The sequence below is a fragment of the Myotis myotis genome, unplaced genomic scaffold, assembly GCF_014108235.1.
Source record: "Myotis myotis isolate mMyoMyo1 unplaced genomic scaffold, mMyoMyo1.p scaffold_m19_p_3, whole genome shotgun sequence".
NCBI lineage: Eukaryota > Metazoa > Chordata > Mammalia > Chiroptera > Vespertilionidae > Myotis > Myotis myotis.
This window is the reverse complement of record NW_023416335.1, coordinates 198,973,842-198,996,408: the sequence shown is the minus strand read 5'-3', so window position 1 is coordinate 198,996,408 and position 22,567 is coordinate 198,973,842. Positions and strand designations below refer to the sequence as shown.

At 40.2% G+C, this 22,567-nt stretch overlaps 1 protein-coding gene and 1 non-coding gene across 12 annotated transcripts in view; both read right to left on the bottom strand.

Moving 5' to 3' along the window:
- Nucleotides 1-1,034: 1,034 nt before the first annotated feature.
- Nucleotides 1,035-22,567, bottom strand: part of MYBPC1 (myosin binding protein C1) — a 90,372-nt gene continuing 68,839 nt past the window's right edge. For 4 of the 11 annotated variants that reach the window (XM_036300824.1, XM_036300825.1, XM_036300829.1 and 1 more), the window contains 9 exons: nucleotides 21,945-22,001; nucleotides 20,948-21,115; nucleotides 18,110-18,198; nucleotides 15,109-15,304; nucleotides 14,281-14,420; nucleotides 9,455-9,614; nucleotides 7,850-7,986; nucleotides 5,867-6,053; nucleotides 1,035-1,245 (listed from right to left, as the gene is read on the bottom strand). In XM_036300824.1, coding sequence (XP_036156717.1) covers nucleotides 1,145-1,245; nucleotides 5,867-6,053; nucleotides 7,850-7,986; nucleotides 9,455-9,614; nucleotides 14,281-14,420; nucleotides 15,109-15,304; nucleotides 18,110-18,198; nucleotides 20,948-21,115; nucleotides 21,945-22,001 — 1,235 coding nt within the window. In that variant the 3' untranslated portion in view covers nucleotides 1,035-1,144. Of the gene's footprint in view, nucleotides 1,246-2,660; nucleotides 2,704-3,118; nucleotides 4,200-5,866; nucleotides 6,054-7,849; nucleotides 7,987-9,454; nucleotides 9,615-14,280; nucleotides 14,421-15,108; nucleotides 15,305-18,109; nucleotides 18,199-20,947; nucleotides 21,116-21,944; nucleotides 22,002-22,567 lie in introns of those variants that run through there. The other 7 variants (XM_036300828.1, XM_036300827.1, XM_036300833.1 and 4 more) reach the window with 5 other exon arrangements.
- LOC118652302 lies at nucleotides 6,263-6,395 on the bottom strand. The gene has a single exon (XR_004966554.1). It is a non-coding gene; the product is annotated as a small nucleolar RNA SNORA66 (small nucleolar RNA).

Genomic DNA, 22,567 nt, shown 5'->3' with positions numbered 1-22,567 from the left:
CACCATTCACTCCTTCCCGTTAGGGGCCACACATCCACCCAGGAGCAGGACCACCCTCACAGCTTCCCAGCTCTCACACGGAAAGGAAGCAGAGCAGATATTTCTAAATGTTGTCCCAGGTGCTATGGGCCCACCAACAGGTCACAGTGTAGTTAGCTCCTAGAACAAAAGGCCAAAAGAAAAAAAGGGGGCAAGAAAAAAAGTGTGGTATCTTACACTCCTACTCTTCTCCTTCAGCTGCGACGTTCTCTACACCAAGAGGAGGGAAGGGAGCTGCCAGAGAGATTATGGTTTTGCACAAATGTGTCTCAGCTTCTAGATTTTTAAAGAAGGTTTCCACCCATTTGAACGGAAGCCATCAGCCAACCCTACATCTGTAGCTGCTCTGTAGCCTGCACCAGCTCTCTGTCACTGTGGCGGTTTTGGCAGGAGCTCTGGTGGGTTTGGCCAGGATGCCGAGCCAGAGAGACATGCTGGAGGTCAGGGCTGAGTTTGGTAGCATGCTGGCTCCTGGCCTTTTGTCTTCAGTCTGTCTGAGTGCACAACCCCTAACACAAAAACCAGGACTGTGTCATTTCAACACAAACACTTCAGATTTATTGTAGCGTTTATTGAATACACTTCCCCTTCTGTTGAGAAAACTTGTTTGACTTTAAGAAGTCTTCTAGCAAATTCAAATGGGGAAGTAGGCACAGATCCACTGGTGCAGGGTTGTAGGAAACACACAATTCTGCTTTGCTTAGAAAATCTCTTAGATCAAGAGAAAGATGGGTATTCAAGATTTCATTATGGTGTATTGGACTAGTTTTTAGCCTGGAAAAAGCATTTATAGCCTGTTAAGTAAAACTAAAGTAACTACTTTTGCTTATAGTATAGCTTGCTTTTTTGTAAAGTACAGTGACAAAACACAGACAATAATGATCAAAACACTGACTTCAAATGGGATTTTGTTTACAGTTTTTAATGAAGCAATTTTTGCAAACATTTTTTTCTTCTTCAACATTAGAAGGAAAAAAAAGAAAAGAAAAAAAAAAAAAAAAAAAAAACAACGGCCACACTTGGGTGCCTGGTATTAACACAGACAACGCTTTCTCATTGCAACCATATTTCAAAGCAGTAGAGTGCAGGGGCCGTGGCCGGGCCCTTAGTATTCCTCAGGATTGCTTGAGTGCAAATCTCGCATATATGACTCAATTATGTTAGGAGGTACACCTTGCAAGAGGAGCCTGCAGAAGGAAAGTCCACCTGGAGAGGACAAAAAGGAAAAGGCAAAGTCAAAACCGTCTATGTGAAAAATCGCTGAAACAATACTCCTGGACTAGCTGCCTGGAAATGTGTCTAATTATGTTTCAGTTAGTTACAAAGATTCAATCAGTCCCTGCTCGGAAATCTTCTCCTGGATTTAGTATATTTAGATTTTAAGGCACTAGACATCTAGAAGGAAAAGCAAGTTCTGGCTAGGCCTATAGAAGTCCTTTGTTTCCTGCTGTTATTCAATCTTAATTTAATTTCCTAACTGGTTGGGAAATACTTATCACTCTTTGAGAGGTTTTGGGATTCTCTATAGATGATTTAAGTGCTTTGACTGAATGGCAGAATAAATGCATTACCATGTTATGAATCAGCAGGAAGAACTGTTTCCGGTTTATTTCTGTTCTTTTTAATTAAGTACCAAGTTCTAACTCAAACACTTTAGAGAAGAAAAAGGAGATGACTCCTTTAAACTTGGCTACTTATACATTGTCAAGAGTGAAACAAATTGGAAAAAAAAGATTGTTTTTGGTTTGTTAATCTTCACCCAAGGACATTTTTTACTTTGATACTTTTTTAGAGAGAGTGGAAGCGAGGGGGAGAGACAGAGAGAAAAACATTGACATGAGAGAGACACATCGATTGGTTGCCTCCTGCACACGCCCTGACCAGGGCAGGGATCAAGCCTGCAACCAAAATACGTGCCCTTAACCAGAATCGAACCTGTGACCCTCAAGTCTGAGGGCTTACACTTTAACCACTGAGCCAATCCGGCTAGGGCTCACATTGGAATAGTTTGTTAAAAATAGTAAAACCTATCCAATACCTTCTGAAGGTCAGAGAAATACCTACTAATATTTGATACTTACCTTTCATGTTTCTGAATTATATCTAAAAAAATAAAAGTGCCCTTCATGAGAGAACCCATGAAACTATACAATTCATGATCCTTTGGAAAAGTACTTCACTACTTGCTAATAAATTCACGTCCAGACAGAAACAGCATGCCATATGAACATTCTTAAACTTCTTTAGTGCAAATTTGGAAAAGTCATTCTCCTTTTAAAAAAAGACTTCAAGTCACATATCGGTAGAAATGATGCCACTTTTGTACATGTCCATTCCTTGATGCAAAGCGTTCAGAATGCTTGGGTATCACTCGTTTTCATCCACATTAAATGCTTTAATTCATGCTCTACCGCATTCATGTCAACAGGAGATTGTTGTGCTGAATAAGTACTAGTTGTTAATTTCAAGATACTAAAATACAAATTAAAAACTACAAAGTTAGATGTTTTAAATAGTCTATTTTCATTGGACTACATAATGAAAATCATGCCATACTCCACAAGCTCTGTATGACTTATGACAGCATAAGCTTCATATGCCAAATCCATATGAAAGCTTACCTTAGATGATAATACACATTCAAAAATCCTTACTGTGCTACAACTAAGGAAGAGAGAGAAAGAGAGAGAGAGAGAGAGAAGTTTTGAGCATTAATAAAGTGCTAAAACCAGAGTTGAGTACTTGTTGGATGAAATTATGGTTGCGATTATGATGAGGTGATTTCATTAATCCTTAGTCATGTGAAAGATGTAGGAACATAGAAGCACATGGAGTGAAGGGCAGGGATCCAGTCACTTCAAAAGGATCATTAATATGTAAAACACTTATTAATATGCACAACCACTTTGCCTAAACAGGTGGCAAAGCCAATTGGATTGTACAGTGAATATTTATGGTAAGAGCTTCCAAACCATTAGCTTAAAAAAAAAATCCTACAACATATATATATTGTGTTTTTCAACAAAAGAAAAACATAGATGATGAACAAAGTATTAGTGTACATATATATATGTTGAAATTCTAAAAGGCAAAATTATCAAGTAGGTATTAATGTGAGACTAGTGTATTCTATAATATGTATTCTGAAATGATTCCAAATGTGACTAATCTATATAAACACAAGGCTTAAACAAACAGCCTAGAAAGTGACTATATGTATAATCTACAAAACTTTTAAGAAATAGCCCTAATTCTTTTCTCCTTTGAAAGCTGACATTACCTCTGGGAATTCAAAGAGCACATGATAAACTCAGTCATAGATCTACAGCAGAGAGTTTACATCAAGTTTCTTACCCATCCCCAAAGAACTTCTTAATCCATTCTTCCAACTGGGGGAGAATGATACATATACTATCAGACTCATTTAATACTTAATAGATTTAATAATGGGACCTAGACTTATCTGTCCATTTAAATTCATGAGTATATGAAATACTTTTGGTCCCATGAAAATATCTAAAATGTCCAATAGAAAGATGGGTTACAGATATCCTACTGGTGAATTTTTCAGGGGAAAGTCTTAACTATGAAAGTTTCTAAATATTGGATCTGTTTTTATTTGTGACCTTTCCCTATTAAAAATGCTCGGAACACTTTTTCTACAGCTTGGCAATTTTAAAAGGTTCAGTTTTCCGAATTTCAACACAAATCTAAGGAAACCACCCTGGAAACTATCTTAAAGGGAGATCGTATCTCTTTACATGTGAAAAATGCAATTATTACAGAAATGTCATTGGTTCCTAGGTGTTGATAATCTTACATCTAAAATATGGTATCTTCAAATGCAGCCTTACGGCTTTATTTATGGGGACCTGTGCTATGGTACTTAGTTTTCTGACAAAACTTAGTTCCTAATTACTTAATAACCTTGAATAATTTGGCCTTCCTAGTTCATGGCATAAACACTGTATGCCACGAGCTGCTAAAAAAATATAATGAGAAGCAAATGAGAAAGTCAAGCTTTACATGCAAAGTGCGATTTCATGTAAGAGGAATGGAACAGGAAGTAGAAATATCTGGTGCGATATGAATTTTTAAAACCTGTTGCTGCCCCTCCAGGAACAGTGGTTCTCCAGGGGAAAATACTCGTTGATATATCACTGTAGAATTAGAATATTTGTACCAATATTTATTTGTTCTCAGTTCACATATTTACCTTTATTTTTACAGCTTAACTTGATTCAAGTCACCTATTATCAGATAACAATCTGACGATAAACAAACCTTGGCTTTAATTTTAGGACCCAAAAGTTTTACCAATATGTTGCAATTGATATTTTACTATGAACGTATGTATTAAAATACATTATTTTTATTATTAAATTCAATTATCATATAATTCACCATGCAATTACATAAAAATATATCATCTATATATACATAACATTATTATCTTTTAGGAAGGACCCCCAAATGTTGAACCAGTTATGAAATCATCATTTTATATCATTAGCAACATCCAGTTATTTTCAAAACACGCAGAAGTTGCACTAGGCTTTTGTTTTTATTTTTATTTTTGGATGCTGAAACATAAGTACCAATAGTACCTTGGAATTACTAAGCCTAAGAGTTTAGAAACCAGATGTATTGCAACTGGGACCATAATCTGCATTTAAAGCTAATAAAAACTTAAAAGTAATGTTTACATTTGTAAGCACTATCTTAAGAGTAAGTTTTAAAATTTTTCTAAGGATGTTATGTTTTAAACTTGTTCTTTCTCTCTCACTCAATTATGAATCTATTGTACCATATTACCACAGGACTGACAGAGATCAGAAGAGAAAGAATAATTTTTTTAAAAAAAAGTTACAAAGGAATTTTTTTCAATAAGTTTCTTAACGATTTTATACTAAATTTAGGACTAAAAACTTTTTTAACATAAGTACTCTAAGCATTTACTACGTTTTTCCAATAAATAGATATTACAAGATTATCTTTCTGACTTTTAGATAATAATTTCTTCATTATAGAGAGGTAGAGAAAAGCCTTCACTGTCACAGAGAGGCAAGGTGATACAATACGGATGAGAGAAAAGATATTAGAATCATGTCACCTATTATCTCATGGTGTCCCAAAGTAGGTTTTGATTGCCAAGAAAAATACTTTACTATATAAATTATACTCAATTAATATGAAAACTGATTAAGACAAGAGGTTATGCTGAAACTTTTTTACCACATCAATCCTTATATGTTTTCTTGATTTACATCAGTAGAAAACTAGTATAAATGAAATGTACTGTAAATGGAAGTTCTCTAATGAGATTTTAAAAGCAACTGGTTAACATATGTAGATGCTATATTCTACATAAGTAATAGTCTACACTCAATTAGCAAACTTACCCATATGTATTGAAAGTTTCACAAAATAGTAAACTAATTTAAAATAGCGTAAATTTCTATCTTTAGATACGTTTTTGCCCTAGGCTTCTATTTATGGATGGACTACATCATCAAAATAATACCCTCTTAACTTCATTTATTCTCACCATGCTGTACACATACCAGCATTCCACTGTAATTAATATTTCTTCAGTTAACAAGAATTGCAAGAGTTTAAGGTAAGTCTACTTAACAAGTCAAACAAACTGCACAAATAAATCAAGAGTGAATGCAAGATGTAAAAATGTATTCTCTACCCCAAGTCTCTTGCCCCTTCCTCCTCCACCCCAGAACATTTTGGCAAACAATTTGGATTTTGCAGTAAGCATAATAATTAAATGGTTTTATTTCATTTTATTCTACACCCAAGGTCTTGGATGTCATACCTTTCACCTCCAGTTTGCATTCGACCTCCACTGTCCCTAGGTTATTGACTGCTTTGCAGCAGTAAGTGCCTCCGTCATAGGAGCTGGGCTTGCGAATCTCCAGCGTACAGACCCCTTGGTTGCTGAACATCCTGTATCTTGGGTCATCCACAATAGCAACTTTGTTTTTCATCCAGGTTATTTTGGGCTGAAATTAATATTGAAGTAAATGAGGGTCAAAACATATCTGTACTTAGCATATTAATAGGCCATCAAAGCAGTGACAGAATTTTAAAGCATAGCTTAGAGAGGACACCTAAAAAGAATCCACATCTATTTGAGCACAGTTTCTCTCAAATTAAACTCTACCTAGTGTTTGGCAAGAGAGCAAATGAGCAGTTCTTCTTTTTTTCTTTACATTGTACTAAGATAGAATGGACCACCTCAGTAGCTTCTGCGGCGAATACATTTCTCTCACCACAATAAATTCAGCAAACCTGGTTCCCTTCACTTCTGCAACATCATGCAGAGTTAGTGATCAAGTTTGCACTACATGAACAGTTCTGAAAAAGTAAGTCAGGTTTGTTCACAGGACAGCTCTGGAGCAATCTTCCCAAAAGGATTCAATTGCATTTCAATTTCATCTACAGGTCCATGAGGTTAACTCATCTAAGAGACTATATATTGCTGGACTTTTTTCAGAGAATCCCCATAAGGTGTCATAACCATCGAATTTCCTCACTTCATTTTCCTGATATCTTTTTCTAATTATTTGTGGGCTACTTATGCCTCCTCACCATTTAATTTGTCCTCTGACATCTGCTTTCAGCATCTGGTGGCAATGGATCTTCTCCAACCAGGTAATTCAAGACCTATCATAACCTAAACACCCAGGGAGGTGACTCCATTCTCCTTGACCCCTGAACTATATCTAACATCATTGACCTCCTACTCCTTATTCATATTGTCTTCCCCTTCCTTATGTAACTGCACAGCCTCCTCATTCCCTCTTCTACCTCTTATATGATTTTGCTTTTTCAGACCTTAGAGATGGCCCTTCTCTTTCTTCTTCATACTGTTCTTTCTTCCTTCCACCTTTCAAGTGAAAGTATTCATTGAGGCTCACTTGGTCCTGGGCCTTTTCCTCATTACTCTCTTTCCTCAGTGGTATTCCTTTCTAATGACTCCAAGGGATGGATTGTACCTCCTCATCTGCCCCCATGCCTGGGGACTCCTAAACTGAGAGTCACAGCCTTGGCCTTTGTCTAAGCTCCAGTGAACTTCTCCTCTGCCTACTGATCATTCCTACTTGGATGGACCAACATCACTTCCAATTAAACACAAATTCAGCATCTTCCTCCTATCCTCAGTTTGGCTTCTCTCTGTCTTTCCTATTTCTGTTCATGGCACATGTGGAAAAAATACCACTGTTTGCAATTTTTCAAATTCTAGGGCTCCTTCCTTCAGTGCCACCCAGATAAATGTCTCCATGGGCAACATTCATTAACTACTTGTTCTTTTCAAATGCCAACATGAAACCTTCAAACCTTTCTAACTCTCTTCTGTCAGATGTGATTTCTCCCTTCCAAGTACTCTGTACCCTTAATATAGCACACTTTAAATTCTGCCTTGCATTATAGTATTATTATTTGTCTTAATCTATTAGAGAAAACTTGATGAATCAATATTTCCCCCTAATTTTTATGTGAAACAATATTACTCCCATCTCCTCACCTCTTAGTTCTTTTTAAAATAGGTGATTTGGTTTTTCCTTAGAATGAATCCCTTATTTAGTAAAGAAATGTAAACATTTTTTACTACTTAAATAGTGTACCTAATTTTCCAACAATACCACTCCCCAACCCCAGAATAAGACACAAATAGCAGTTGGAGGGTTCGTTTGTATTCCTACGTATATTTATAGTGTGGCAAATACAAAAGGGAGAGTTTCAGATTAATTCTTAAATTTAACTAATGTGATTAAAAAATTAACAAACATGGTACCTTGGGATTTCCTCTCACACTGCAGTTCAGAGTGGCATTGTACCCAGCTATAGCGTAGGTGTTGACCAAAGGCTGAGTGAACATGGGCGCCTCTGTGAAATCGAAGTCTTCATACACTGGATTTTTATAGACTTTACCTTAAAAACAAGCATTAGAAATACACAAATTGGCCTGAGGCTATATTATTCTTGGCATACTTTACTCACCATGAAAACTTCCCTGAACTTAGAAAAACATGTGAAAACACAAATGAACACCACACAGCATTCATTCTGGAGAGTACACATATCCCACAGGGGGCAGAGTGGTCATCTGAAACTGAAAAAATGTTGAGAAGAATTTGGTGTCAGAGTATTTTGATCAACCATGAGTTTTACTGTGACAGTGATGAGGAAATGAAATGATAGGCATGGAATTCAGCCTCACCCACTTCATGGGTCTCATGTGTAGCTACTTTGAAGGTGTCTAAGAATAGAAGTAACCCAAGCTCAATAAGTCAATATCTACTTTTTCCTATCCTTGTGAATTTAGGCATTTATATACCTACTGCCCAGAAGTTGGAATGAATTCAGCTTACATTTTTTAAAATGCAATAATAATATAATTTTCCTCTAAAATTTTTACTTTTAAATTTATTATTGGACATTTTTATCATAATTTAAAAATATGTGTTTATAATTTTCTTATTTCCTTTCACCACATTTCTTTTTCTTTCAGTCTCCTCTAGTTACTGAAAACCAAAGTCTCCAGATGTCTAGTTGTGAAATTGTGATTTATAATAAGAAACATATATGTGGTCTTTATCCTCATTTCTGGCACAGAGCTCCAAACCCTTGAAATTTCCTAAGCAAGGAGAGCTATAAAGGTATATTTTGTTATGTTAATGAGGTAGCATTTGACACACACCACCACCACCACCACCACCACCACCACCACCACCACTACCACCACCTAGGGACTGGTTGCCAAAGGAAACCAACCTTGTGATTAGTGGGTTGAAACTTTTAGTCCCACCCCCAGACCTCCAAGGAGGAGAGAGGGGCTGGAGATTTAATCAACCATGGCTGTGTAATGAAGCCTCCTTAAAAACCAAAAAGGACATGTTTGTAGAGCTTCTGGATTGGTGAACACTGGGAGATTCTAGGAGCGTGATGGTGCTCTGAGAGCTTGGACACTCCGTGCCCATTCCCCATCCTTTGCCTATGCCCCTCTTCCATCTGGGTGTTCCTGAGTTAAAATCTTTCCTATTAAACCAGTGATACAGTAGATAGAATATTTCTCTGAGTTCTGTGAGCTACTCTAGGAAGTTAATCAAACCTGAGGAGAGGGTCATTGGAACCTCTGATTTATAGCCTGTTAGTCGGAAGCACAGGAGACAGCTTGGACTTGCAATTGGCATTTGAAGTGGGAGGTGGGGAAATTCTTGTGGGACTGAGCCTGGAACCTGTGGGATCTGATGCTATCTCTGGGTAATGTCAGAATGGAATGGAATTGTGGGGCATCCAGCTGGTGTCTAAGACTTGTTTGGTGTCAGGGAAACTCAACCAAACCTCCACTCACTGGAATTGGGTGAGAGCCCCCTTTATCAGCCCACTACCAACTCACCATCCTTGGCGATCACAGCGCTCTCTTTAGTCATTGTTGCATTCTCACTGAGGCCACACATGTTTTCAGCAAAGACTCGGAAGTAGTATTCATTGCCTATGACCAGTTCAGTAATGGTGGCATGGGTTCGGTGATAGTGCTCAATGACAGTGAACCATTCCTGAAAGAAAAACAATTTGAGGAAAATCACCTAAAAATACACAACTATCCCAACTATTGATTAGAATAAATATCAGGGATGTTTCATTCACTAACAGAAAAATAGCACAAATTTTTATCTTGAGAGCAATAACTATGTACATTTAATGTATTTAATACTTTATAATTGATTTATACTTGACTGTATAATTTAATCTTCATGTATACATTAGAATCATATACCCTAGATGTCAACTACTACCTTTATACTTTTCTCATAACTGTACAGTCTGTCATCTATCAATCTACTTGTCTACTTATCTACCTTTTGGATAACAGAATATAATTATAACATTTTATTGCCAAGATATCTATTCTGAGGAAGAGATGATTTAAATCACCAGAGAAAAATTAAAATTGTTCAACAAATTTGCCAAATATTATCAACACAGGTTCTTTTGGGTCTGTGCTGAGATCTCATCTCCTTCCTAACTGTTCAGCTTTCCATTGCTCTACTTAGGCCACACTCTGTCACCTTAACCTGGGGAAGTTTTCTTCACAGCACTTGCTACCTTAAATTATATATTTACTGTTTGACTTGTTTATTCTCTACCCCACCCATCACTGGTATGAACAAGCCAGGATGTTAAAGACAGACGTTTCTTCTCTCTCCTTGTATCCCTAATGCCTATCACAATACCTGGCATACAGTAGGTACCTTGCACAAAATAAATGTTTATTAAATACTATAATGGATGAATGAATGAGAAGCTAAACTTTTTTTTTTCATTTTTTCCCCTCACCATACCAAAAAATATAGTAGTCTCAAAATTGATCTGGCAACCAGTGGAATTTCCCATGGTACCACATGTGTTTGGGACCACTAATTGAGAAAATACACTTACTGACAAAAAAGTTCATAAAGGAAAGAATTTTTCTTACAACTTTTAGGGGCCATAGTTATATATGTACTTTGCATATTTTAAGACAGCAAACGAATGTATTTATGCCCTTTTTTACATCCATTTTACTTTATACAAACCTTTGTTCCAACATTTATCATATTGTTTTGTCATTTGGTTTTATGTCTTTCTTATTGCTAGACTGTGAGTGTGCTAAGAATAGGAGCTGTCCTCCCTCCCTCCTTTCTTCCCTTCCCTTCCCTTCCCTTCCCTTCCCTTCCCTTCCCTTCCCTTCCCTTCCCTTCCCTTCCCTTCCCTTCCCTTCCTTCCTTCCTTCCTTCCTTCCTTCCATTTCTTTTCTCCAGCAGCTAGAAGTGTGCTCAACCCATAGTAAATGACTGAATAAATAAATACACAGGTGGGCAAAAGTAGGGTTACAGTTATTCCTATGAAAGATAATACAATAATTAATAAATTAGTTAAGAATAAACTTTGTGTTCCACATAATCACAACTGTAAATTTACTTTTGCCTACCCTTGTATGTTGGCACAGATAATGAAAACAATGTTTATGGAAGGTATGAAAGACTATAGGAATTTAAGTGAAGAATAGCATCTGTAGCCACAAGGCAATGGTGCAGTGATCTCTGGGAAGTGCACTGTGAAGAATGAGCATCTTGGGGTCCATAGGTTCGCCCCTGCTGAAATGCAACAGAAACACAGGGGTGTAGGGGTTAGGGACCATCCCCTGTTACTAGGCAGACCTGAGATATATGAAGCATCAGGAAAGTACTGGCTCATCTAAACTTGACTATGTATCTAAGAAAACAAATATTGAGCAAGTCTGATGGGGATGGAAGAATGGAGGTACCACCTGAAGGAAATGTGGTACCTCTGGATTCACTGCCAGTCTCTAAGCCACAGTCCAGAGGAGAGCCTCAGTGTTAAGGAAATTCAAGACATGCAGTACTTCCCTTGCAAAGTCATCCATTGATCCAGCTCTCAAGCTGCCCATGTTTAGCTAAAAGATGTTCCTTTAAATGACACATTTTGTCACATAACACCCATGGGGTCGCGGGGGGTTGGGGGGGGGGGAGAGGCAGGGGAAGACATGCTAGAAATAGTTTATGAAAAGGTGGAGCTTGAAGTCAATTCCTATGGCTTAAATGGCCCTTCCCAACTCCCCTCCCTTGTTCTATTAACCCTATGTAATTTCATAAGCTATGTTATTACTGCTATCTACTGGTATAAATGTTTAAAGACTTCTTATTAGGGGTGGGAGGAGGTAGAAGATGGTAAAGGGGGGGGCGATAAACGGTGATGTGATGGAAGGAGACTTGACTTTGGGTGTTGAACATACAATACAATATACAGATGATGTATTATAGAATTGTACACCTGAAACCTATATAATTTTATCAACCAATGTCATCTCAATAAATTCAATAAAATACTATTTTAAAAGACTTTTTATTAATATCTTTCAGTATGATGTTTTACTCTTCCTATGAGAGGGAAAAATGGCTCTATGGCATTGTATGTCCAAACTTTCATTTAATCTTTCATTCATTTACAGGCAGGTTGTAGTGGATGGATTCAGATTCAGAAAGACCGACACTCTAACATTTAAAATCTAATGATTTCAAGCAAGCCATTCATACTTTCTGAGCCTCAGTTTCCTCATCTATAAAATATGGTAGTAGTAATTCATATTCCAACTGAGTATCTTCTTTTTTAAGAAAATATATTTTTATTGATTTCAGAGAGGAAGGGAGAGGGAGAGAGAAAGAGAGAGAAATATCAGTGATGAGAGAGAATCATTGATTGGCTGCTTCCTGAATGCCCCCAACTGGAGATCTAGCCCACAACCTGGGCATGTGCTGTGACCTCCTGGTTCATAGGTAGATGCTCAACCACTGAGCCATACAGGCGGAGCTGGGTTTCTTCTTGAGCACCCTAAGCTCCTTCCTTCCTCAGGACCTTTGCACATGCTGTTTCCTTTAGAGCAGTGGTCATCAACCTTCTGGCCCTTTAAATACAGTTCCTCATGTTGTGACCCAACCATAAAATTATTTTTGTTGCTACTTCATAACTGTAATGTTGCTACTGTGATGAATCGTAATGTAAATATCTGATATGCAGGATGGTCTTAGGTGACCCCTGTGAAAGGGTCGTTTGACCGCCAAAGGGGTTGCAACCCACAGGTTGAGAACTGCTGCTTTAGAGTCTTTCTTTTCTAACTAGCAACCATGCTATTCAACATTTATTTTACAAGGAGAAAGAGCTGCATGGGTGTAAATCTGAGTCAGAATCCAGAGTGAGTAAATGTTTGTTGAACAAATCTATATATATAAAAGCCTAAGTGACCAGCTGACTGGCCAGTAGCTATGATGCACACTGACCACCAGGAGGCAGACACTCAACGAAGGAACTGCCATCTGCGGTCACTTGGCAGCGGCGGTTCTCGGGTGATGCACCTGGAACCAGAGAGGAGTGAGCCCTGTTCCAGGGTGAGTCACCTGAGAACCACCCTCTCGCAATCCAGAACCCCTCAGGGGATGTCGGAGAGCTGGTTTTGGCCCCATCCCCACAGGCCAGGCCGAGGGACCTCACCAGTGCATGAATCTGTGCACTGGGCCTCTAGTGAATCTATAAAATTCTATTGAGCATTGTGAAAGGTGCTTTTATTTTTTATTATATACTAGAGGCTCAGTGCACAAAAATTTGTGCACTCGGGGGGGTCCCTCAGCCTGGCCTGTGCTCTCTTGCAGTCTGGGACCCCTTGGGGAATGTCCACCTGCTGGCTTAGGCCCACTCCCCAGGGGATCCGGCCTAAGCTGGCAGTCAGACATCCCTCTGGCAGCCCGGGATGTCCACTTGCCAGTGTGGAGCAGGCCTAAGCTGCAGTAAGACATCCTTAGTGCTGCTGAGGAGGCCGGAGAGGCTCCTGCCACCACCGCTATGCTGGCAGCCTTCAGCCTGGCTTGTGGCTGAGCAGAGCTCCCCCTGTGAGAGTGCACTGGCCACCAGGGGGCAGCTCCTGCATTGAGCATCTGCCCCCTAGTGGTCAGTGTGTGTCATAGTAACCAATCATTCCCAGTCATTCTGCTGTTAGTGTCAATTTGCATATTACCCTTTTATTATATAGGATTACTAAAGGCTCGGTGCATGAAATTCGTGCATGGGGGGGGGCGGTGTCCCTCAGTCCGGCCTGCACCCTCTCCAATCTGGGACCCCTTGGGGGATATCTGACTACCTGTTTAGGCCCGATCCCACAGTTGGACATTCCTCTCGCAATCCGGAGTGCTGACTCCTAACCGCTCACTTGCCTGCCTGATCACCCCTAACCACTTTGCCTGCCTTCCTGATGCCCCTAACTGCTCCCCTGCCTGCCTGATTGCCCCTAACCGCCTCTGCCTCGGCCCCCACCACCATGGCTTTGTCTGGAAGGATGTCTGGATGGATGTCTGATCTAATTAGTATATTACCCTTTTATTAATATAGATTATTATCATTATTATTATTATTATTTATTTTAGCTTCATTATAACCAAGCAAAGTAAGTATTCATGAACCTGCGTGATAGACAAGGAAGATGGAGATCAAAATGATGTTCATGTGTACTTGTTCTTAAGCGGCAATGCTGGGATTCAAGTCTGACTCTTAAGTCAGCTCATCTCTCCATGGCCCCATGGGTTCCTCATGAGAGAGGACCTCCTAGTTCCCCCTTTACTTCTGGTGAAATGTGATTTTGCTGCTGCTGAATCAGAGAAAGCCAGGCCTTACCATGCTCTTCTTGTCAGCCTTCTGGATCGTGTACCCTGTAATGGCCGCATTTCCATCATCCTTTGGTGGTGTCCATGATAGGGCAACATTCTCTCCCCAGACATCCTCAATCTTCACAAGTTGGGGTGGACCCGGACGGTCTACAGGATTAATTCACAGCATCACTGGAAGGCCACTTTCCCTCCCAACCTACGCATTGCTTCAGGAGGGTATTTCAAAACATCCCTCCTTCCCTGCATCTCTACCCACATTTCTTGTACCACTCTTAAACTTCAGAGAAGTGGAATGCACTCTAGCTAAGCTTATCTGGAAACTCTTGATTTTCATCTTCCTGAGGGGAAAAAGGATTTTGAAAAGAAAATTAAAATGAAATCTCAGACCGTATTAACTACCCCTCCAGGGCAGCCTACTGGCATTGAATCACAAGGATAGGCTGCCTAATTGGAAATGTAAGCTGATATTGGCTGTGTCCAGAATCTACAAGGTTTTCTATGCAAGAATTCAACACAGGAAGTAGTTCTATTGTTGAGGAGTTGAGAAACAGAGTAAGAGAGGACTGAATTGTAAAGCAATACAGATGTTTTTCACTAAAAAGTATATCCATTACTTTTCTTTAATATAGATGCCCTGTCTCCCATGATTAGTCCTTTTAGTGAAAAATTGTTCTGAAATGCTAATACATCTTACTAATTTATATTGAGAAATTTTTAATAAAGAATTTTATGTAGAGCCAGCTTCACACAAATTGTTGCTTTAGCCTTAATGACAAGGACAAGTAGTCCAAATACCGAGTTGACAGGACGTTCTAGTTCCTTCTTCCAAACCTACCCACGATCTGGATGTCGATTGATGCGCTTTCCACGTATTTCTCCACTTTGACTTCCAGATCGTATTTCCCTGAGTGGCTCCTCTCCGCTTTTCTGATAAATATGATCGTGTCAGTCTCAGAGTTGCGAATGTTGATTTGATTTTTATCAATTTCGGCACCATCCTTCTTCCAAGTTAATTCTGGTCTTGGTTTTCCCTAAAAAGGAAGACAGAGAAAGTAGAGGGGGAGGGAAATCAGATTGTCTCAAGATTTTTGTTTCTACTATTACAAAAAAATGACAGTGTCTTGCTCTGTTCAAGACAAAGTTGGCAAAGAGCCTGGTGGTGGGCGACTACAGCAGCAACAGTAATTCTCGCTGCCTTAGTTATATTCTGCGTACAAGGCACTACATTAGGTACATGAAGTTTATTATTTCCTGTAATCTCCATATCAAGATAGTATCATTATCCTCATTTTTTGGATAAGGAATTAAATGACTTGCCCAAGGCCTTGTAGCTAAGGAAGCATTAGAACCAGGTTTTATAGGCTGGTGTCACTAGCGCCAAAGCCTGCAGAGCACAACATAAGGGTCAAGAGCGTGGGCTCTGGGGTCCTGGAATCTATATTTGGATTCTGATTCCACCACTGAATAGCTGTGTTTCCTTGGGCAAGTTACTTAAACTCTCTGTGCCTCAGTTTCCCAATTTGTAAAATAAGGACAGTACTGCCTCACGGGGTGGTTATAAAGATAAGTTCTTTGAAAGTTTCTGTATACTACATAAATGTTTTATTAATATCATCTAAATGTGAATGATTATTATTCCACCTTTTATTCCAGCTCATTTCAGACTTGTCTATAATTCACTTTTTTTTATAGCTGCTGAAACTATTCTCTCAAAGCAGACTTTGTGCCCAGCCAGAGTGGCTCAGTAGCTGAATGTTGACCTATGAACTGGGAGGCTGCAGTCTGATTCCTGGTCAGTGTTTCACATGCCTGGGTTTCGGGCTCGATCCCCAGGGGAAGGACATGCAGCCAATCAATGGTTCTCTCTCATCATTGACGTGTGTTTTTTTTTCTCTCTCTCTCCTTCTACCTTCCTCTCTGAAATAAATCAATTTAAAAAAAGAAGACTTTGAAAAATTATAATCTCACTCATGGACATGAGTTTCAGTTTATATGACAAAGAAACTTCCTAGGATTCCTGAGCTCCCAGGCTCACCCCGAAGGTGGGAACCAAACATTCATTCAGTCAGGTGAGGCACGGCCTTCCTCCGGCTCCTAGTGTGGCTTATTGATAAGGAATGTGAAAGACACACATCAAACCCCCGCCCAAAGAGCTGGAAGAATGGCTGGGGTGCTTAGACTTGCACAGGGAAAGTAGAGAACAAATGGTTAAGAAAAGGAAAAAACAATTCCAGGTCTTTCCTTAAACTTTGCTCTTAACTACTGGAGGAGGGGGAGGGGCTATTGAGTTCTCTGAGAACCTATAAAGTAAGAAAAGTACTGGATTGTCAGGAGACATAGACTCTGCTCTTGGTACTACCATTTACTTGCTGTGTGACCTTGGGCAAGTCACTTAACTTCTCTGACCATCAGATTCTTCTCTTTTCAAATGAGGATAAAGAAATCTGCCCTTCCTGCCTCACAAGGTATTTTTTCAAATTAAATGAGAAAATGCCTATGAGAACTCTAGAGGTGATACAACCATGGAGCAGTCTTGTCAGCCCCTTCCTGGCAGCTAAGCAGCCCCTGGGAGGCCATACCCATGAGGTCCCTATTCTCATGCTCTTTCCTCTCACAGACCCAGTGACAGAAATGAAACACACAGACGCCCAAGATCTGGGATCAGCCTTAGTGATAGAAATGATTCAGCAGCTCCAGTCCAGCACTGGGGCTGAGTCCTGAGTGCTGCCTTGTCTCAACTCCTGCTTTTATTTGAGCCTGTGGAGGAGAGAAGTGGGAGGAACTTTGGCAAGTCATCTCCTTCCCCCTCTACTGTGTTTACACTCACGTCCTCCCTGGCTTTCATTCTGATTTCACGCAGGGTGTATGTGGAAGATAACAAACTGCCTCTTCTAAGGTGTGGGCCCCATGGCTTGAGTTGACTGTCTTGTTAGCTTGGTTTTCATGGGACTCTGAGTTTGAATGAACTCGTGTGTGTGTGTGTGTGTGTTTTCAAATGTGCACAGGGACCTAAATTCTAAGGCCATGCTGTCTGATATAAGAGCAACATGTGGCTAGTTAAACTGAAATTAGTTATAATTTAAAAAAATTGAAAATTCACACTAGTTCCTAGTTGTACATTTCAAGTGTTCAACAGCCACATTTGGCTGCTGGTTACCGTGTTGGAGAGCGCATATATAAACATTACCTCCATCACAGAAACGTCCATTAAACAGAGGCAAAAAAAAAAAAAAAGGCTGTTAAATAAGTAAGGGTGTGATGGTGCAGTGTGTGTGTGTGAGAGGGAGAGAGAGACCAAAACTGACTACTGCAGGCAAAGTCTAGTTAATCTTATAAATAACAAATTCTTTCGCTGGAGCAATGATTTAATAATGTTCACATTTTTTTTTTTTTTCAGTTAGTGGCATTGAGACATCAAATTTCAGTAATGTCTCTTATTGGAATTCTGCTTGGTTTGGGGTAATGGTGAGAAGTCATCCCATGTTGTTTTCCTGAGGACTTCACTGCGAATGAAGGTCAGTTTTACAGATGTGTAGGGCCGGAAAGAGTCTCCCAGCATTTCTTGTTTTGGTTTCTCCTCGATGTTTCCTCCCTGCCCCCCCAGAGCCCCAGAGCTTCAGGCCTCATTTGTGTCATGCAGACGGAACATCTATGATGGTTTTATAGATTTCTCTTTCACAGCAGCCGATCATCACTCTCCAAGTCTCTCCCCTTATTTAGCTGTCTCCCTCGGAGGAAATCCTGAGTCCTGATGAACGTCAACACTAGAGCATCTCCCCTGTCTTCTTAAACACCCCAGCATTGCGAGAGAAAACGAGCAAGCCCTGATTTGTTACCTGGAAAGGTATAACCAGGTTGACAGCTTCTCCAACTCTGCGGATGTAGGTTTGCTTCAGGTGCCGTGGGATGCGAATCTTTGGAGGCTCTGAGTGAGAGGAGCAGAGCACAATTTGGTGATCAGTACGGTACACTGGAATTAGCCTTATATTGGCTTACTGCTGGGATGCTCACTGCTCGTCTTTGCAGGAAAACTTAGCTGGGCCACTAATAGATAATATATGGTAACTCTGATTCCAAATGTTTTCTTCCAAGAAATGTTTTAACAGTTTAACACAAAAAAATTTATCCTTGACCTCTTTGATTTTATTGCAACTTCCTATTTTTATTGCCGTTATAAGTCTAAAGCGACTTTATAGAAAAACACCAAATTTTCTCTTGGGACCTTGTACATATTTTTCATAGTTTCCAACAGGGAGTATATTCTCCAATGAACAATCCATTTAAGGTCTACAGACACCACATTAGCTGGTAGGCCTATTCTTTCTTACCAGAAAAAAAAAAAAAAAAAAAAAAAAAAAAAAAAAGAAGAGATTTAGCACCGAGGACTTGCTATTGAGATGATTCTGTTGGCATTTTATAGTAACTTTCTCCCTTGTGCTATCATGAACTGCATAATGGGCAACTCTAGCCTACTGTGTATTATTGTCCATTAGTTCAACACCAAGAAGATACTAGAACGTATTGCTGTAAACCCATTAGGAGCAGGGAGTCAAAGGCTCATGGGCTCACCCACAACCACTTTCACACCATGATAGGGAGGATGTCGGTCTCATCACTTGGGTGCTCTTATGTGACAGACACTGGGCTAAATGCTTTTCATGATGGGACCGATTTAAACCTCTTCGCCACCGTAGGGGCTATGTACTGCTTTTACTTTATGATAAAGAAATGGGAGCATAGGAGTTAAGGAACTTGCTCTTGGCGACACAGGCAGGACTAGAACCTGGAGTCAGCCTGACGGCCTAGGCTCTGCTGAGAAGTACAGACTGCAGAGCCACAGACAATAGATCAGACACGTAGCAGATGGATCTGGTCACAGACTCTTGTTCTGTAAATGCAGGATGACAACAGCATCTAATTTGTAGGATTGTTGTGAGGATGAAATAATGTAATCCATGTAAAGCATTTAGCATAATGGTCAAGAACAGTAAACGTTAGCCCAGCCAGCGTGGCTCAGTAGTTGAGCATTGAACTATGAACCAGGAAGTCATGGTTCAACTCCCGGTCATAGCACAGGCCCGGGTTGCAGGCTCAATCTCCAGTAAGTGTGTGTTGGGGGGGGGGGGGGGGCGGGGGAGGAGCACTTGCAGGAGGCAGCTGATCAATGATTCTCTCTCATCATAATGTTTCTCTCTCTTCCTCTCCCTTCCTCTCTGAAATTAATAAAATATATTTTAAAAGAATAGTAGTAAACTTAAGGAGATAATGATGATATTGATGATGTAGATGATGAGGACTAAATGTTGGGGTTGGTTGGAAGAGATCCGGGAGATCCTCCAACTCCCTAAAAGAGACTCAGTAAGGTTCATCAGCAAACTGGACCATCATCCTAATAAAAGCTCACACATGCTGAGGGCTTAGCACTCCGTGAAACAAACAATATGGATTCATTTCTTTAATTCTCACCCCTCTTGAGGTAGTAAAAACTATTGCTATCTCCATCTTGCCGATGAAGAAATCAAGGTTCAGAAAGATCAAGTCTCTTACCCGAGACCACATAGCTAATAAATGATGGAAACATTTCTAAGTTTTAGAGAGCTGTCAAGTCCATGGTGATGGGTAACATTTTCCCAAAATTCTAATTTTTGCTGAAAAGCTCTTCTTTATTTCATTGACCAGTTGACAACAAATAGTATAAATGGTTTTCCTTGAAGTGACAGGCTCGCACCATTCATTTTCTAGAAAATGTCTGCTGGGTAACCAAATCTGACAAGACGTTGTTTGTCACAGTCATTCTTTCAAATAAAAATGGAATTTCATGAAACAAGCCACTAGTTTAGCCTCTAATTCAGTTGCACGAGGGCTTTTCCTAGACACAACCATTGTACTATGGTACACAGCACAAGGCGTCATGCATACTGCGCATTTTATTGTCGCAAAGTATAGAAAAAAAAGTGTACTCAAGCACCAAGCTTTAATAATACTAATGATTTTATGCCACATCAAGAACACTCCAAGGCAACACTGGCCCTTTTATTTTAGCTGCAAGTGCATGGTGGGGAGGAAGATAAGAAAGAGCAACAGTTGGTGGCACCGACTTGATCCACGCTAAGGCACCAGCAGTTTTACCCATGACCACTTTCACACCATTAGAGCAGCTGTCAAACAGTGTGTCCAGATTACTAGTTCTCTCTCTCTCTCTCTCTCTCTCTCAAGTCAATGGTGAAGAACCCCAGTGAGGCTAACTAACTGGTCCTCATACCAAGATATAAACCCAGGCTACCCTCCACAGTGCCTGAAAAGAGCTGTGGTTTTGTTTTAATTTTAAAATATATTTTTATTGACTGTAGAGAGAGGGAGAGATAGAAACTTCAATGAGAAAGAAACATCATTGATCAACTGCCTTCTGCACACCCACTACTGGAGATGGAGCCTGCCACATAGGCATGTGCCCTGACTGGGAATCTAACCAGTGACCTTTTGGTGCATGGGTCAGTGCTCAACCACTGAGCCATACTGGCTGGGCTGTTTTGTTATTTTTAACTCCCAGGAAGCATGAATATAATATCAAAGGAGTGATAACAAAATAGAAAGTTTTAAAGGAGAAAGGGATTTAAGAAATAAAAGCAAATAATGTAAAAGGGAGATAACATGTTGAAAGGCTCACCACCTACCTATGATTTCCTTCACAAGGATGGGCTGAGAGTAGTACTTGGGCTCGCTGGCACCGGCTGCGTTCACAGCCTTCACACGCACAAAGATCTTTGCATCCGTGGGCAGACCAGTGATGGTGAACTTGGTCTTGTCGATCAGATCTGTGTTTGCAACTATCCAGTCCTCAGCTAAAATCCACAAAAGAAAAAGAAGGCAAAACAGTATTTAGAGAAATAATCATCTTAACTGGTACAGTCAACTCCAAATTAGTATTTTACTCATAATTAAATCATTTGGCCTGGACTCAGATCACGTGTGTGGCTGGGCATTTTTCAGACTTAAATGAAAAAATGGCCTATACTGGCTAATGCAAATAACAGGAAGAAGGACAATCAGATTCTGTTATTTCTGAAAAACCTCTATTCAGGATACTAGGGTCACTTGCATAATAACTATTCCCAAGAATTTGACAGCAATTGTACAATGAAGGATGTAACCATGATATCTAGCCATCCATATACATTAAAGTTCAGAAACACAGGAAAACGTTATTCTTATGAATGAGAGACAGAACTTTATAGTAAGTTTCCGGCCATATAATCTTTCTAGTTTATTACTATCAGATGCTAGTTTATTACTCTGAAATACACACATGAGGATAGGGAATCTGATCATGCTCCCATTTACGAAGACAGTACGCATATACCCACGAAGGTGGAAGCAAAGCGCAGGGGCCAAGACCTCCTAAGGAGTTGGCACAATTCTTCCACCTCAAGCCAGCATCCAGGGCTAATAACTATTTCAGCTTCTAACAGTTCCTATGCTTTATGCCCACAGGACAAAAGAAGGCTTGGATCCCACATTATGAGCTCACTGCCCACCCCCGCCCCCCTCCATCTCTAAAAGGACTTTTCTTGTGTGTATGGACGGTGGGTGTACTTCATGCTGGGTTATGGGCATTCCCAGAAACTTTATCATAGAGTAAGAAAGTGTGAAAGCTTTCAAAGAATACTTTACCTGACGACAGATCATATGCAGCCTCCCCATTTTCATCAGACAGTTTTGCTGATGTACCTTTGAGAATCCGTCATTAAAATTAATTAAAGACACCCACTGTCACACCAGAAGACTATGTATCAGTAGTCAGCATTCTCTGTTAGTAAAGTATGCAAAGTATGCAAAGATATTTGTCTTCAGAGCAGTGACGGAAGAGACCAAACACGTTAGGGGGGCAGGACGGGTTCCTGGGGAGGGGCACGGCCTGCTTTGTTCAGACTGTGGTTTTTGTCCTGTGGCACCAGCCACGGAGAAGAGGAGGAGAATGGAGCCTGAAGTACCTCTGGCTGTGGGAGCAAGAAGTAGAGAAGAACCAGGCAAGACCCCGAAGAGAAAGGAGGAGCAGGCCCTGGATTCCACAGGGGAGCAGTGCACGGTGGAACAGTCCGTCCTTGCTCCTGCCCCAGCCACCCCAGCCTGGGCGGGTCCTCCGAGTTCCCAGGGAATGAAGTGCTCCCGTGATGGGGCTCATGCATCAGTCTGGGAGTGAGGACACTCATAATAAGGCCCACCCTGTCTTACCAGGGCTCTAATTCTCAAAGGAAATGGAAACTGCCCCAGCCTCTGAGGAGGCAGCCCCTGGT